Genomic DNA, 15,860 nt, shown 5'->3' on the forward strand with positions numbered 1-15,860 from the left:
AATCAAGCGTATGTAAGTGGAGAAAAATATTTATACGAGTTTTGTTTCAAAGATATTTTCCTAATCTCACAAACACTCCTTGACTCATTTATGTCCCAAATCAGGAAAGTGTTACAAATAAATACTTAAATAAAACTTTTTTATAAAATTACAGCTAAAATTACAAATAAATAAATAAATCACATCTAATAATGCATTTTAGGCAAACTTCTGACACTAAAACACGAGAATAGTCCAAGTCATATCCATATGTAACCATGTGCAAAGGTCAATGTCGACCTAATTTCGTTCAACCAAATCATTATTCCCCCAACTAATGGGATCACACACAAATCAACTTCAAACATTAATTCGTTCCAATAATTCCAAGATTTTAAATTTTTTAATATTGTAATCAATCTATTCATGATTAAATATTCAATGTAGAAAATGACAAAACTACCCCGAAGTTCTATCACCACCAAAACCCGAATCCAAATACCCAGCCCCATTAAGATGACTCACATCCCCCCATGACTTGATCACCCATCGGTCAGGATCTGATAAGTGAAGAACATTGACCGAAACATTCAGTATCCTTCCTGCCCGCTGCCCGCTTCCTGTATAAGCCCGTTGGTGAAGTGCCCGGATCACACCGCCATGTGTCACCACCACCACCCTCTCCCCTGTCAAAAAAAAATTATAAATTATTGACAAGTTACAAATTTGGTCCTTGTACTTTACTCAAAATCACAAGTTTGGTCCATTTTTTGAAATCTTCCTTCAGTTTACATTAAATAGTGGATTTAGCCCCTGGACTTTAATCAAAATCGCAAGTTTGGCCAAAATATTTCTTTGAAGACTTGTATTTCGTTGTTGGAGGGACTATATCCGCAACCAAATGCAAACTTAAGGACGATTATTGCAAAGATTTCAAAATTTTGGACCAAATTTGTAATTTGATATAAACTAGTATTTAATTCACCCTGTGCAGAGAACTAACTCCTTTGTAATTAATAAAAACGAAACCTATAAAAAGAAATTATGTAAGGGACAAAGAACGTAACTTTAAAATATAGTAAGGGACCAAAATCGCAACTTATAAAATACCAACAATTTAACTTTAAAATTACGAAAGATGAAAACTGTTAGATCAAAATTTCGAGAGAGATGTTTATATTGCGTCTTATATTATACGTTGTAAAAGTTGTAATGTGATCTGGATTTAGCCATTTTTGGTCTGGAAAAAAGTAAAAAATCAAAATGAATAGTAACTTCCACTCACAAACCATATTTGGTAATTAATATATAGACAAAATTGCAAAAATGGTCCCTGAGGTTTCTCATTTTATAATTTATTACCTCGATGTTTACTAGCAATTGTTTGTAATGAAGATGTGCAACGTTTATAGAGTTGATCTAGACTTTCACCACCACCCTGTACAAATAATAGATTAAAAGGGAAAATTGCTAAAAATAGAAACATACTTTACTCTGATTACCAATATAGACAATGTACTTTATTTTTTTACATTTCTTTACCCATAATAGCAATATATTTACATTAATGTGTTTTATTTTTATTTTTATTTTCACAAATGAAGTGTGTACTTACAGGGATTTCAACGTTAGTGTGTCGAGACTGAAGAGCTTCATATGCTTTGGTTTTAATTTTTGGTGCTTCACTATATACAAGACCTTGAAGATCACCTAAATGTCTCTCTCTAAGGGTTTGATCTTGAATAACCTAAAATAAAATAGTTTAGTAGTGAAATATGGTTTTTTGAACGATTTTAAAAACTATGTGAAGAATTTATAAGTGGGAATTAGAAATTTGGAATCATACCTGAAGCCCTCCACATCTGTTTGCTATTGTTTCAGCAGTTTCAAGAGCTCTTTTCAGGTCTGAAGAATATATCGCAGAGATTTTGGATTCTCCACTTAATCTTTCAGCCACCTTTAAGATAATAAGATTTTTAATTTAATAAAAAAAAGTTTGAGTAAAAAGCATTATGTAAATAAATAGTAATAGAATGATGCACATTCACAGTATCAGAGGTAACTTACTGCAACTGCTTGCTGTCTCCCAACATCATTTAGGTCAATATCTAAGTGTCCCTGGTCAACATAAAGAATGAAAATTCTTAGAAGAGCCATGAAAGATTATAGGAAAAGGTTCATCAAGTAATGTTAGACTCTATTCTATTCTTTCCAAAGCTTAAAAACAAATGACTTCACTTAAAAGATGATGGATTTGCTCAATAATCAAATGAAGATGTGGTTTATGTATTTACACATAAGTATGTATACATGTATGAAAGATACTTAGCACAGGGGAACAAAAATTAGGAACTCATCATACTACATTTTGTGATGGATTAACAGATTAGGTATTTGCAAGGAGATCAGATTACTAGAGGCATATTGGCATAAACAACTATGTATCAATAAAAAGAGGAAAGTTAATAATTGATCACTAACTATTAATCAATTACATCCAAGTTAGAAGTTCGATAAAACCTGGATTCTTTTCTCGGCATTCCACTCCGTCTCACCATGACGTACAACTACGATCTCAGTAAAACTCCGATCAACAGAATTGAGTTCAGCATCACCACTGCAATTGAAAAGGAAAGTAAGCAGAGTTGATAAGTTCAAAAGATCATTAAGCCCTAGAAATTATCGAAATGTAGGTGCACCAATCCACACATCAATACATACATGATAACCTGTATCGATCATATGTAGATGATATTTGCTTAACTGTTATACTAACCTGAAATGAGTATTGGCCATTAAAGTAAAGACAGCCGTGAGAAGAAGAGGGATTGGTTGAAGCGCGACGGAGAAGCTTACGAACTGTGTTCTTGGCCACCACAGGATCCGATTCCGGTTGTTGGCTCCGTGAAGGTTTGAAAGCTTTACAATACTGTGACGAGAGATCAATGGTGGTAGAGAAATGGCTGATGATTCTAAATGACACCAGGTTCGCAGTGTACTCATTCCCCTTTCATCGGAATTAGGTCTGTTTAAACAGTTTACAAGTTACACGCTACTCAATGGATATTACAGATGACCCCCTGGTGTTTGTTATAAATTCATTACAACCCCCTTTCAAAACTTTTGTTCATTATGGCCGCTTGTTACTTTACTTTTTTGTTTAAATTCATTATTCAGTTTTTCTCTTTCGTATCATTTTTCATATTTCTCATCTTTCTTAATCTTCAACATAAAGAATCATCTTTTTCAATCCTCAAACTGTGATGATACATGTACTGTGTATAAAATTGATACTGTTGCTTTGCTTTTGAACTTAGTCCGAATATAAAATTGATACTGTGATGATACATGTATTGTGTCTAACGCCTTAGCCTACTGTACTTTAAATCATATAGTCCCTTTTTTTAAAAGCCTTATTGAAACCGTAAGTTATGTCTTGCAGTCTTGTATTTATCCACTATTAACTGATAACATATTTGATGTTAAAAAAATACAATAACATTCAGGGACGGACCCAGGATTTTGTAGTAGGTGTTGCCAGTGGCATATTTTTCCTTTTACGTAGTGGCACAAATGTAGAAAAAACAAAAAATTCGAAAATTTTACACTGTATCCGAAAAAATAAGGGATTGCCGGTGCCACTATGGGCACCATAGTGGAACCGTCCTGATAATATTTTATAAAGATGTTTCGTATTAAAAAAAATATATATTAACATTGTATGTTAGTCTTATTTTTTTTGCAATATATAGTTTGTGATTGTAGTTTTTGCAATTGAATTTTTATAAATATTTATGTGTCAAATTTATTGTGAAGATGTAATTTAATGGTTATATTTTATCATTTAATATCCTCCCTAATAATTAAAGAATTTTTTGTCACATGTCACATTTTCATTGATTTGGTCACATGTCATTTTGTGGTTATTTTCAATTAATTTTTTTTCTCACATGGTAGTTTGTGGCTTTTTTCATTTTATTAATTTTCACATAATATTTAAATGTAATAATTGCAATAAATATAATAATAAATGCATATCAATTTCATTAATTGATTTCCTTCTAATTTCAAATTTTCTAAATTAAAGTTTTATTAGTTTACTTTATTTATTTATCTAAATTATTTGTTTAATTTAAAGAAAAAAAATAATTTAATTTTAATAATTCAGTATTTTTCTATTTTTTTCTTATAAATTCAAACTTCTCAAATGTTTAGAATTTCATATTTTTTTTCTTTAAAATGAACTCATGTAATACATGGGTCTTACACCTAGTTATTGATTATATCATGACACCCGTAAAATTATGTAGTGGGTCATTTAATATTGCATACCCTAATTTTTTTTCTTGATCCGTGACGAAACTTAAATTTGAATTTGTGTTCGTGTCAAGTATAAAAAACACGATGTCATGTCGTGTTCGTTTTCAAAATTCGACACAAAATTAACATGATTTAACATTTGTCTGTTGTATTTTTCATGGTTTTCGTGTTTGTTGTGTTATATATAATTACGTATTAATTAAATAAACTAATTTTTATTTTATTTTATCTTTGTCATGTCTTGTCGTGTTTGTTGTTTTTTAATCAGTTCGTTTTCGAGTTAGTTAAAAAAAACACGAGAGTGTGTCGTGTCGTATTCGTGTTATATAAAACTTTGTCATTTCGTGTCGTGTCAAACAAAAAACACGATACGATGGTCCCATTTGTCACCCCTAATCACTGTCATCAATACTAAAATATAATGAAATATTATAACAAAAATAAAAAATATATTTGTGTACGTTATAGAGGAAGGGTAGTAGACATTCATACCTTTTCAACGATATAAATTACTCTCAAACGATCTATATATATATATATATATATATATATATATATATATATATATATATATATATATATATATTATGATTTTTAGAAGTTTGGGGCATATTCATGATTTTATAGCAATAAGTTATTAAGTCAACTGTTACCCTAACCACTAAGCATTTAATGACAAAGCTTCTTAATACTTTCGGTTATTATAAATGCCATATTTAGTGCATCAAGATGTTGATAAAAGATGGCTTAACTGATTAATAACTTGGCTTGAAAATGATTAACAATATGAGGGTTTTGCATAAAATCATAACTTTCAATAGGGTTAACAACTTAACCCATTAAGGTGGTGTTTGTTTTTTGTCCGCAGATCTTCGTGGCCTCTTCTGTCTGCGCGGCGCAGACCACGCGCAGACATTAGCCTTCGCAAACTGTTTGTTTTTTTGAAAACTGCAGACCTAAAAATGTCTGCACGCCCTCTTCTTGGTGCAGACGTGGACCAGAGTCTTCTAACATTTTCAGACATCTTCTAGCCTAAAAAAACACATATACTTTATTTTATTTTTTTTAGTTTTTTTGAATTTATATTTATTCCAACTTTATTAGTGATAAACAATTTGAAAAAAAAAGTTACAATACTTAAAAGAAAAAGTTCGACGACACAAACATTATATTTTTGACAAATTTATAAATAAAAGTTTATTATACTGTCGTTGAAGTTGTTTATATAAATATGAAAAAAATATATATTCTTATATTTTTTGTGCCAAATTTTATAAAACATTATCTAATAAAACATCGTCAATTTCTTAGAAAAAATATTTATGGCACGTTTTTAATTGATTTAATTGAAAAAAATCGAAGTTTATCATTCATTTACATATCAAATTCTTTGATTTTTAATTACGATGTTTAGGAATAACTTTACGACCAAAATTGTTGGTTTTTATTAAATATATACGTTAATTTGTATCATTTTTATTTTCACTTTTTATACAATAATACATAAAGTTGATTTAGATTTGTTAATTATTTATAACAAAGTCATAAATATATTAAAAAATCACTTTGTAGTTTAAAAAAAATCAGTTTATTTAGATTTTAGTTTATTTTAGTAGCCTGCAGATGTTAAAAAAAAAAAAACAATCTTTTTTTTCAGACTGCAGACGTTTGGTCCACCTCTTCTGCTGCAGAGGTCTACAGATGTGGTCCGCAGACTGCAGACATTTTGCCTCAGAAAAAACAAACAGCACCTAAGTCTTACCTGAAGATTACTAGGGCTGGAACATGAGCCACTCTCACATGGTGGTCCGGTGGTGGTAGCAAGGCGGTGGCATGGCGGTTAAAACTACAAAAATGAACGTTTCATAAAAACTGATTTTTGAATAGTCACACCCACTAAAAATATTAAATGTTTTTTTTTCATAGCACCGCCAAATTGTATTTTAGATTGCAAATTTGGAAAAACTTTTATAGATTTTTTTTCCTTTTCATTTTTGAAGATTTCTTTTGTCGTGGGCAATAAAAAAAAACTATTTCACGGAAAAAAAAAAATAAACCAGTTTTGTTGTGGTTTCCTTGCTAAACAAACAGCCATTTCAGTAAAAATAAAAATAAAATAAATAAATAAATAAATAAGGTTACCATTTTATTAGATACATTCCCTTATTTTTGTTATTTTCTAATTTTGTCAATAATTAACCCTTAACATTCATATTTCATAAATCCTAGGAATCTACAGATATTATCATATTACATCATCCAAATAATTTTGGAAGACGATTTATTACACAAATCCATCGAATGCAAATAATTTACATGATTGTTTTTAAAAAAAACTCGTTAAAGGAGATTTTAATTATATGAACTCATCACTAATCCCTACTATTTTGAGCTCAAAATCAGGACAAATTATTTACTTTGGCGACGTTTTCGCTCCTCACAAAGCAATCTGGCCAACCGTGTCAAAGCTTCGGAATTTGTCCCTTCAGATTCGACTTCTTGAAAAATTCCGGTTTCTAAATCTACTCTTGACACCTTCTCATTCAACAGTTTTATTCCTACGTCCTCAAGTGCCTTCATGTTCTCATCCGTCGCAATATCGACTGATGACGTGTCTCCTATCAAGTTGTCTTCCTGCCAAAATTCAAAAATACACAATTATACGACCATTCAAGCTTGAAAGACCTTACTTTAGGAATGTAATGAGGCTTTCTTTTGAAATATTTTACTCAATATTGACATGACTTATGTAGATTTTTGCAGTTTAATAGAGAAAACCAGAATAAGTTTTTTCCAAATAATTCGCAACATTTTACAAAATGATCTAGTTTATTATTTACTTTTTTCTACTTCCCTAGGTGTGTAAAAACCATTTTCTCAAATATTTAGTTGAACGTTATATCTCTAGATAGCACTAGGAAACAAACAGGGCCTATTAAATGTTTATCTAATTCTCATCAGGTTAAATGCAAGATTAGCAATATACTTTCCTTTTGTTTTCCTTATTAGGGTGGAGGGAGTTCTTCACTCTCAACCCACTCAACTCACTGTCACATCTGTTTTTCTCACTTTTCTCTCTTCCATCTTTCTCAACCCACAACATTTGGAAACCTTATCTTTCCCAACTCACTCAACCCACTTGCCACAACACTAGTTTTTATTTAATTAAATTAGAAAATATAAAATAAAATAAAACATAACATTTTTTCTTTAAAAATAAACTTTTGCTAATTTAAAATTGTACAACACATCTTCCAGAATGGATCAGTTTAGGGCATAAATGAGTCAAAGGCATGGTTTTTGGGGAAAAACCATGTGTCACAACGTGACCATAGGGAGGTTACGACATGACATGCCAAAATGAGAACGCGTATCCGGAAGGATGTCACTATGTGACATGAGTATGGTCACAACGTAACTATAGATGCAGCCCAAGTCCATGATTTTTTATGGTTTCCTTCGTAATTAAACCCCTAATCTCGGATTTAGGGCTTCATTTCCAGCCTCCATCACCCTCTAGAACCTTGAAGCAAACCCTAATACCCTCATTTTCATTTGTGAGCATATTCTTGGTGTTTTGGTGCTCTTGGAAGGAAGAAGAAGGCCCTTATGGTGTAGATAACCTCTTGGCAAGCTTGGAGTTTGTATTTGAGCCATTTTTATACCATTGTAAGTGTTCAAGATTCAAACTTTATGTTGATAGTTTCTAGATCTAGGCTTCTTGTCCCTTTTTCTTCATGTTGTGGATGTTTGGATGGAAGGATTCCATAAAGTTGGCAACTTTATGGGTCCTTGATGTCCCTTGAGGGTTATGTTTGTTGGATTTGAAGTTTGACTAAGTTTTAAAGACATTCATGTGATTGTGGTTCCATTTCTTCATCATTTTGACCTAATGTGAGATCAAGACATGCATTTGACATGCATGTCTATAAAGCATCGATTTTTAGGATGTTTTTGGAGTAAGAATGTCCTTTGGAAATTTGGAATGTATAGCTTAAAGGATTAATGACTGGATGCATTAAGTTGTCCCAAGTTATTGTAGTCACGACGTGGCCATATGGGGGTCACAACATGACAATGAGTTTTCCCGATTATTTTGGATGGACTCTCTGTCACGACTCGAGGGCATGGTCATCACGACGTGACAATGGTGTTGATCGCGGCTGAGTTATTTGAATTTGGATTCTTTGGATCAGGGTTGAGTTGTTAGCCACGACGTGACCATGGGTTGGTCACGACGTGAGTATTAGCTATTGGTGATGTTGAATGTTGACTTTGACCTTGACCGTTGACTATTGGCATGGGTTATTTTTGGTCAAGTTTCTAGTTTTAGAAGGTAGACTAAGGGTTTACCTTGTGTGGTTTTTGTAGGAGGTCTTTAGCACCCGTTCTTTGGCTGTGAGAGTTGTTAGATGTTGGCTACGTCGGCAAGGTGAGTCTACTCACTATATTATGTAGGGTGTTAGTTGTTTCTGTTATACTTGCATGGAAGATCACGCGGTGGCCCCTAACATATGAATGAAAGACCAGGTGATGGATCCTGCCAATTATATGCAAGACCAGGGTTTGGCCCCGATAGTTATATGTAGGATGCTAGTTATCTTTGTGATGCTTGCATGGAAGATCAGGAGGCTCTTAGCACTTGTATGTAAGACTAAGATTTGGCTCCTGGTGTGGCAAGAAAATACCATGACTTGGATTATGGTTGATAGTGACAATAATTCTATGGGTGGCCCATAGCATTCCATATATTATGTATGGTATGTGGTATTTAGGGGAACTCACTGAGCTTTGTGCTTACGGTTTTGTGGTTTAAACATTTTCAGGTACTTCTAGTTCCAAAGGGAAGAGCCTGGTGTGACTACACAACATCCCCTGATGGGTTTTCCACACTGATTGTTATTGTTCTACTATGATGATTGAAAGATTCATTTTACTCTGGTTGGTTTTTGAACAAATGGGTATATGGATTTGATGGTTTAAAAAAAAATTGTTGTTGGTATTTTTGGGATGTTATAAGTTCGTATCAGAGTCTTGGTTTGAGGGGTTCAGGCACACTCTCGGGTATGTCTAAGCTCAAACTGAGGGATTGATAATCTTTTTGAAAGAAAAACAAATTTTCTAAAAATAATTTTACAAAGAAAAGAGAGTGCGATGCATGCAATCATTCGAGCTCAAGTAAGTGATTCCCAAAATACACGTACATGTTGATATGTTATATATGTTATAGAATGTTTTGCATGCTAGAAGTTAGCATAAGGATTTGTTCAGGGTTGCATGATAGAATGCTTATTAGGAAGGATGCATTTTGATGTTTTGTGGCCTATAGAGTTTTACTACTCGAATGTTGCTTGCTTTGTACTTTGTAGGACTCATATTGATATAAGTTAACTATTAAGTGAATACGTTAAGTTACATGCTACAAATGTCGAATAATTTTAGAGTGATTGATTTGGCCCTATTGCGCAGCTCTTGTTTAAGTCCAACCATTGTAGGGTTGAGTCTTTTAGTCGAAAGATTATTTAAGTTTTGTTGCATGTAATTGTATTCATAAAATAGTTAGTTGACACTAGTAGGAGTTTTTCAGCAGCTGATGTAAGGGTGATGTGGGATCCTATAAGAGCCTAGGAAGTGCTTTAGTGTGAATGGTGCACTATTTAGCGCGTTTTGGGAGTATTATTATAAGTAAGTGACATAAAGGATTCGGGATGATTCTTGAGGATAGTCTGGATAGGTGTGTAAGGTAGTGTTGGGCCCATACTGTTGAATGAACAGGATCCATACTCGAATCAAGGAAAGTTACGAGGATTCTGAGAAGCATGTAGGATGAGGCATTCTTAGGGTATGTTTTGATCATTTGTATGTTTGTCTTTTCAGTATGGTGACGAGCACTTATGGAGGAGGTTCTGGTTCTGGTTCAGGCTCAGGCTATGGTGTTGAGCCGATTGATGAGTGGATACACAGGTTTATTACATCTAAGACCGATCACAGTATTTTAGAAGTGAATCTTGTAATGTGTGGTACTATCAAGGATGGGATCATGGAGTTGTTGGATGATCGACTTGGGGCTTTTCATGCAGAGATTGTGGTTGGTCAGATCGGGGCGCAGACTCTCTCTTTTCGGGAGTTCAAGGCTTACGGAGCCCCAGAGTTCTTCAGGAAGAAGGACCCTATTGCTAGTAGACGATGGATTGCGGACATGGAGAATGCTCAGCGGACTAGCTTTTTCCCTCTGGGATCGAATGTGGTATTTTCATCATGCTTTCTAACGGATGGAGCCCGCGACTGGTGGGAGGAGGTTGGTCACTCTTTGGGAGATGAGGTCGTGGCGGCCATGTCTTGGACTGATTTGTGTCAAGGTTTAGGGTGGAGTTTTTACCTGGCATTGAGGTGCAACAGTTGGCGAGGGAGTTTTTGGACCTTCGCCAGACGACGGAGATTGTGGCAGAGATCACTGCCAATTTCAGGGATAGGGCTTTAATGGCTCCGCAATATGTTGTGGATGCAGCGATGAAGAAGACAAGGTACCATGATATGTTGAGGGATGATATCCAGGATTTTGTGAGCCTATTGAGTTGCAAGACCTTGGAGGATATGCTTACCAGAGAACAGGAGCAGAAGATTGAGTTAGAGCTTCAGATGAAGCGGACTCCAGTTTCGGTTCAAACAACAAAGGCTCAGTGAAGAAGCCCAAGACTTTTGATTCACCAGAAAAGGGCCATTACGGCAAGTGCGGGAAAACCCACGATGGGATGTGTCGATCTAGAGGTGTGGGCTGCTACAAGTACGGTGGGATTGGTCATATTAGTTGTGACAACCCGGAACTCCTATCTTGTACACCTAGTCAATTCAATCAATGTTAAACTCGTTCCTGTTGTCTTTTAGCACTGTTTAAGGGTTCGTTTAAGTGTTCTAAGCTTTAGTACAACCAAGGTTGAGATTAGGAATGAGTTGTCGAGTCACAAAGTAACAAAATCAGGCCATACACCCCTTTTGGAGGAGTGTGCGGCCGCACACATGGGTATACGGCCGTAGACACCCCTCATGGACACACACCCACCCTTATATAAAGGGTAGACTCCTTTCCTTTCATTCCTTTCACTCATTGGCAGCACACCACACCATTTCTCTCAAGTTCATCAACCGTGAACCCTTCCAAGGCCTAAAAAACGTGAGTATTTCATCCTCTAGTTGTTATACTTGAAAGACCTAATGATCTAAGCCTTGATTCATCAAAGTTTCATCATGTTCTTCATCATATGAAGGAGTACGGCCGCACACCTTCATAAGGGTGGTCGTACACTCCTTAAAAGCCCTCCAAAGTGAGAGTTTGACCCCCATCTTCCAGTTGGACTTGACCCTATCCTTGTTTCATCTTAAAATCGACAAATTGGGCATAAACATGAAGGGTGTACGGCCATACACCCCTTTGTATGGCTGCACACACACCCTATGGCCGCAAACCCACTTTGATGATCATGTTGGGCATCAAACTTGCATTCCAACCAAGCACGGGGCCTAGAACACTTCCTTGATGCTTCTTAGGACCTTTAAACACCTCCACATGCACACTTTTTCATGAGTGTGCGGCCGCACACTCATGGGCCACACACCCATGGCCGTACACACCTTAAGGGTGGCCGCACACCTTCCTTACTCGATCCTATAAGGTTCTAACCCTTAGTGTAAGTAGTTCCAAGTCCCTAGAGTGGTTCCCCGTCATATCTAGTAGCGAAATACCTTCATTTGACTCCTTTATGTGTCATTACATGTTAACTAGGATCAAATCGTGTTCAAGGTTTTTACTTGACACTCAGCCTCCGTGTCGAGCCTTCAATCAAACCACTTATTCAAGGTGAGTTCATAACCCTACATTTTCCAAGTTTTTAATGTTTTCAGGGGGGGGGGGGATACAAGTAAAAGCACAAGTAATCGTGTGTTCAAATATATTATGTTGTTTAATGTATTTCCGTTAATAATATACATCGGATATAGAAAACAGTTTTACAAAAAGGAGTTAAGATACTAACCTTGCAAAAGCAGTTTTCAAAACTAAGGAAATGAACTTAGGAATCATAAAATAAAATATATTATTTTATAAGGATTCATGTTAATAACAAAAAGGGTTTTCATTTTATTATTCGTGGATTCGTTGAGAGAACTACAGTGTGAGACGCCTTATAACCAGAGTCTCCTGGAGGGAGAGCGTGAGTTTGTGTATAGATCTATATGGGAGTGACAATCCTGCACATGAACTGCTAGCTACAGTTAGGCAGGCATGACTGGGGTGACAAACGTCATTTTTCATGACGTACGTCCGAGTACGTCTAAGTGTTGAACGTCCATAGTATGGTTATAAGAATCCGCAGGTGAAACAACGACTCGTCCACGTAATAATGTACTTATCAACCAGTCATCAGGGTTAATAACTATGTGATGATTTAGTATGTACATCAGGGTAATATGAGATTAACATCTGACTTGCAGTGGGATATGTGATTTCCGCCTCATTTCCTGTTCCTTGTTTGGTTGTGGGCTTAGGGCGGATTCACCCAATCAACTGTTTGTTCGATCTAAGTTTCTATGACTCGTATGTACTAAACGATCACAGGAGGGTATTAACAACACTTTCAAGATTTAGATCACCACGTTTTCGAATAGTTTTATTTATGTAATAAGACTAATATACATCACTGGAGGTAGCCAGGGTTTTCAAAAAGAATAATGCCTAACCAATATAAGTATGGTAGATACTTGTACTTTCCGATTTAGAACAGATAATTCAATAACTTACACTTAGGGAAAATATAGGATTTTTCAGGGTAAACATCAGTATTTCATAAACAAATGGTTTAACATTCAATTAATGAATATTCATTTTAATTCCATGACTCCTTAGTTTATGCATCCGGGTTACGTATGAAGAATACCCGATAGACGGTGAAATGTGTGGTTTCCGCCTCATTCCCTGTTCCTTGTTTGGTTGTGGGTTTAGGGCAGATCCACACAATTGACTGTCTAGTCGTTATTGGTTTATGCGTAACTTGTATGAATTAAGAAGTCATAGAAGGAATTGGGTTTAATCACGCTTTTCATAAGAAAATATGGGATTTTCTTGAGGAACACTTTTCGAAAGGATCAAAGAACATTTTCCACCAAAACTAAATGCTTATGAACTCACCAGCTTTATGCTGATACTCTTTAAAACCTACTTGTATTCTCAGGACCTTAGTAGACAGGTACACGCACTGGGTTCATGAAGATGGAGCATCGTAGTTCGAGTCTTTACTTGTTATTTACTTTTGGGGTCAATCATGTATGATTTAAAATGAAATGTAAACACTATACTATTAATACAATGGTTGTTGTTGCTTTGATTACTATTATTCAATTGTTGTGATACTGTACATGACGTCCTCCGCCCTCGAACGTTTCCGATGTTCCGGTTTGGGGTGTGACAGATTGGTATCAGAGCATTGTTTATAGTGAACTTAGTATATCAACCAGTAAAAGATATACAACTATAAATACAATGGGGCCGGAGTGCTCTGACTAAAAGTATACTTTTAAAATATAAGTATTTTACGATAAGTATACCAATAAGCATACATACTAAGAACAAGTATCACAATAAGAACAAGTAAGAACAAAACGAATAAAAGTATTTAGATGTTGAACGCTACAGTCAAACCTAAGCAGTTATGTAATCATATCTGGAATACATATAACATGATCAACTATATTTATTCGAGATACGACCAACATGTGTTTAGGAGTGATAGTGGTGTCGCAACGAGTCTAAAACGTACCTAACTCCATACACAAAGGTATCCTTAGAACAAAACATAAAGATAAAATACTATAGGAGTATTTTAGGCACTATAACAAGCTTGAATAAGAACCAAAAGACCTTTACTGGCAGGTCTATAGTTGCGAAGTGCATGCTTCCAGGGTTATGTATAATTGGGATCTTATAGACTCAGAATCGGTGATCTACGCTCTACTACCTGTTCCTTGTTTGGTTGTGGTTTTGGAGTAGGATCACCTATTCGAAGGTCTATTTGATCTTGGTTATATACAGCTTGCATGCACTGCTCGATTATAGGAGGACCCAGTTTGGATCATCAATAACTAAAGAATAAATGTTTACTTAACCTCATAGGATTCTCTAGACATCCCTATTCTCGCACGAACAATCTAGATATAGATAGCCACTCCAACCGCTAACAAAGGAATCAAAGAGGAACTAGAGAGGATTCATAAAGAGGGTTCCTAGAAGGAATCATACGAAGAGACAAATCCTCCATCAGGAGGTGACGGAGATCTGTAAGTAGAAACCGGAGCAGGAGCTGCGGTGAATAGGAAAACTATAGGAAAGTTCAGAGACAACAAATCCCCACAGCTGAATTCAGGACCATCATAACTAGAACAGAAACCCCTCCCGAGGCGCGCCAGGTGGTAGAGCACCATATACGTCATACTAATAATTAACTAGCTAATATGATCTAGTGAGTTAGTGATTACACTGCTCACACTATGTGTTAGGCTTATCGCCTTTTTCATATCCGCTAGTATCAGTAAACCAGATCCATAACTTCATTAAGAGGGTAGTCACTATCAAATTCATAAGTCTATGTTGCATAGACCTCTGTTATGAATTGCTTCAAAAGTCAGAACATGATACATTCAAAACCGAGACCATTTTGATTCAGATAACACTCGATTCGTAGCCACTAAGTACTTACCCTCGTTTCGTCTTATTAGCAGAAAGATGCCACCTAAGAAGTCGAACAGAAATAAGAGCAACGCACCTCCACCGCCACCTCCTCCGTATGACCCGGTTGCCTTTCAGGCAACAGTGACAGCCGCAGTGACAGTTGTCATGGCACAGGTCAATGCAAGTGGTACCAGTGGATCGGGTAGTGGAACCAACAACTCTAACCACGGACGCACAAGGGAGTGCTCATACAAAGACTTCATGGTTTGCGGACCCAAATCCTTCGATGGAAGTGAGGGAGTCATCGCTCTAATGCGATGGTTCGAAAAGACAGAATCGATTTTTGAGCTCTGCGGGTGTCCAGAAGGGAGCAAAGTGAAGTTTGTTGCCTGCACTTTCTCTGACAGAGCCCTTACATGGTGGAATAGCCATGTCAAGTCACTGACTCTTCCAATCGCAAACGCAATGGGCTAGGAAAATTTGAAACAGATGATGCTGGAAGAGTACTGCCCGAGGGGCAAAGTGAAAAAACTAGAGCATAAGTTGTGGAATCTCACCATGGCAGGCTCAGACATAGAAGCCTACACAGACCCATTCAGCGACTTAGCTGCACTATGCCCTGGGATGATTACCCCGGAAAGTAAGAAGGTAGAAAGATTCATTTGGGGACTACCTTCTCCAATCCAAGGAAACGTAATAGCGGCAAAACCTCTTACGTTTGACAGTACCAAACGCCTGGCTCGGACCTTGGTGGACTATGGGATCCTCCAAGGCGTAATGGACCCCGTTCATAGGACAACAAAAGGAGGCGATGATAATCAAGGGTCCGAGAGAAAAAAGAAGA

General features: G+C 35.9%; 2 protein-coding genes across 2 annotated transcripts in view; both read right to left on the reverse strand.

Annotated features, from left to right (window-relative positions):
* Positions 1-214: 214 nt before the first annotated feature.
* Positions 215-3,006, reverse strand: LOC145109232 (Phosphoglycerate mutase family protein). The gene is made up of 7 exons (XM_079046355.1): positions 2,756-3,006; positions 2,500-2,596; positions 2,047-2,097; positions 1,826-1,936; positions 1,595-1,726; positions 1,342-1,417; positions 215-665 (listed from the first exon to the last, which is right to left on the reverse strand). Exons 1-7 carry the CDS (start codon positions 2,980-2,982, stop codon positions 439-441), a joined length of 921 nt encoding a protein of 306 aa, XP_078902481.1. The 5' UTR covers positions 2,983-3,006; the 3' UTR covers positions 215-438.
* A 3,387-nt stretch (positions 3,007-6,393) lies between these two features.
* The window catches only part of LOC145109233 (patatin-like protein 2), a 34,916-nt gene continuing 25,449 nt past the window's right edge, over positions 6,394-15,860 (reverse strand). Inside the window, exon 6 of the mRNA XM_079046356.1 lies at positions 6,394-6,933. Coding sequence (XP_078902482.1) covers positions 6,709-6,933 — 225 coding nt within the window. The 3' untranslated portion in view covers positions 6,394-6,708. The remainder of the gene's footprint in view (positions 6,934-15,860) is intronic.

This window comes from Lactuca virosa, chromosome 4 (assembly GCF_052849685.1).
Source record: "Lactuca virosa cultivar CGN04683 chromosome 4, Lactuca_virosa_CGN04683_v6, whole genome shotgun sequence".
Taxonomy (NCBI): Eukaryota; Viridiplantae; Streptophyta; class Magnoliopsida; order Asterales; family Asteraceae; genus Lactuca; species Lactuca virosa.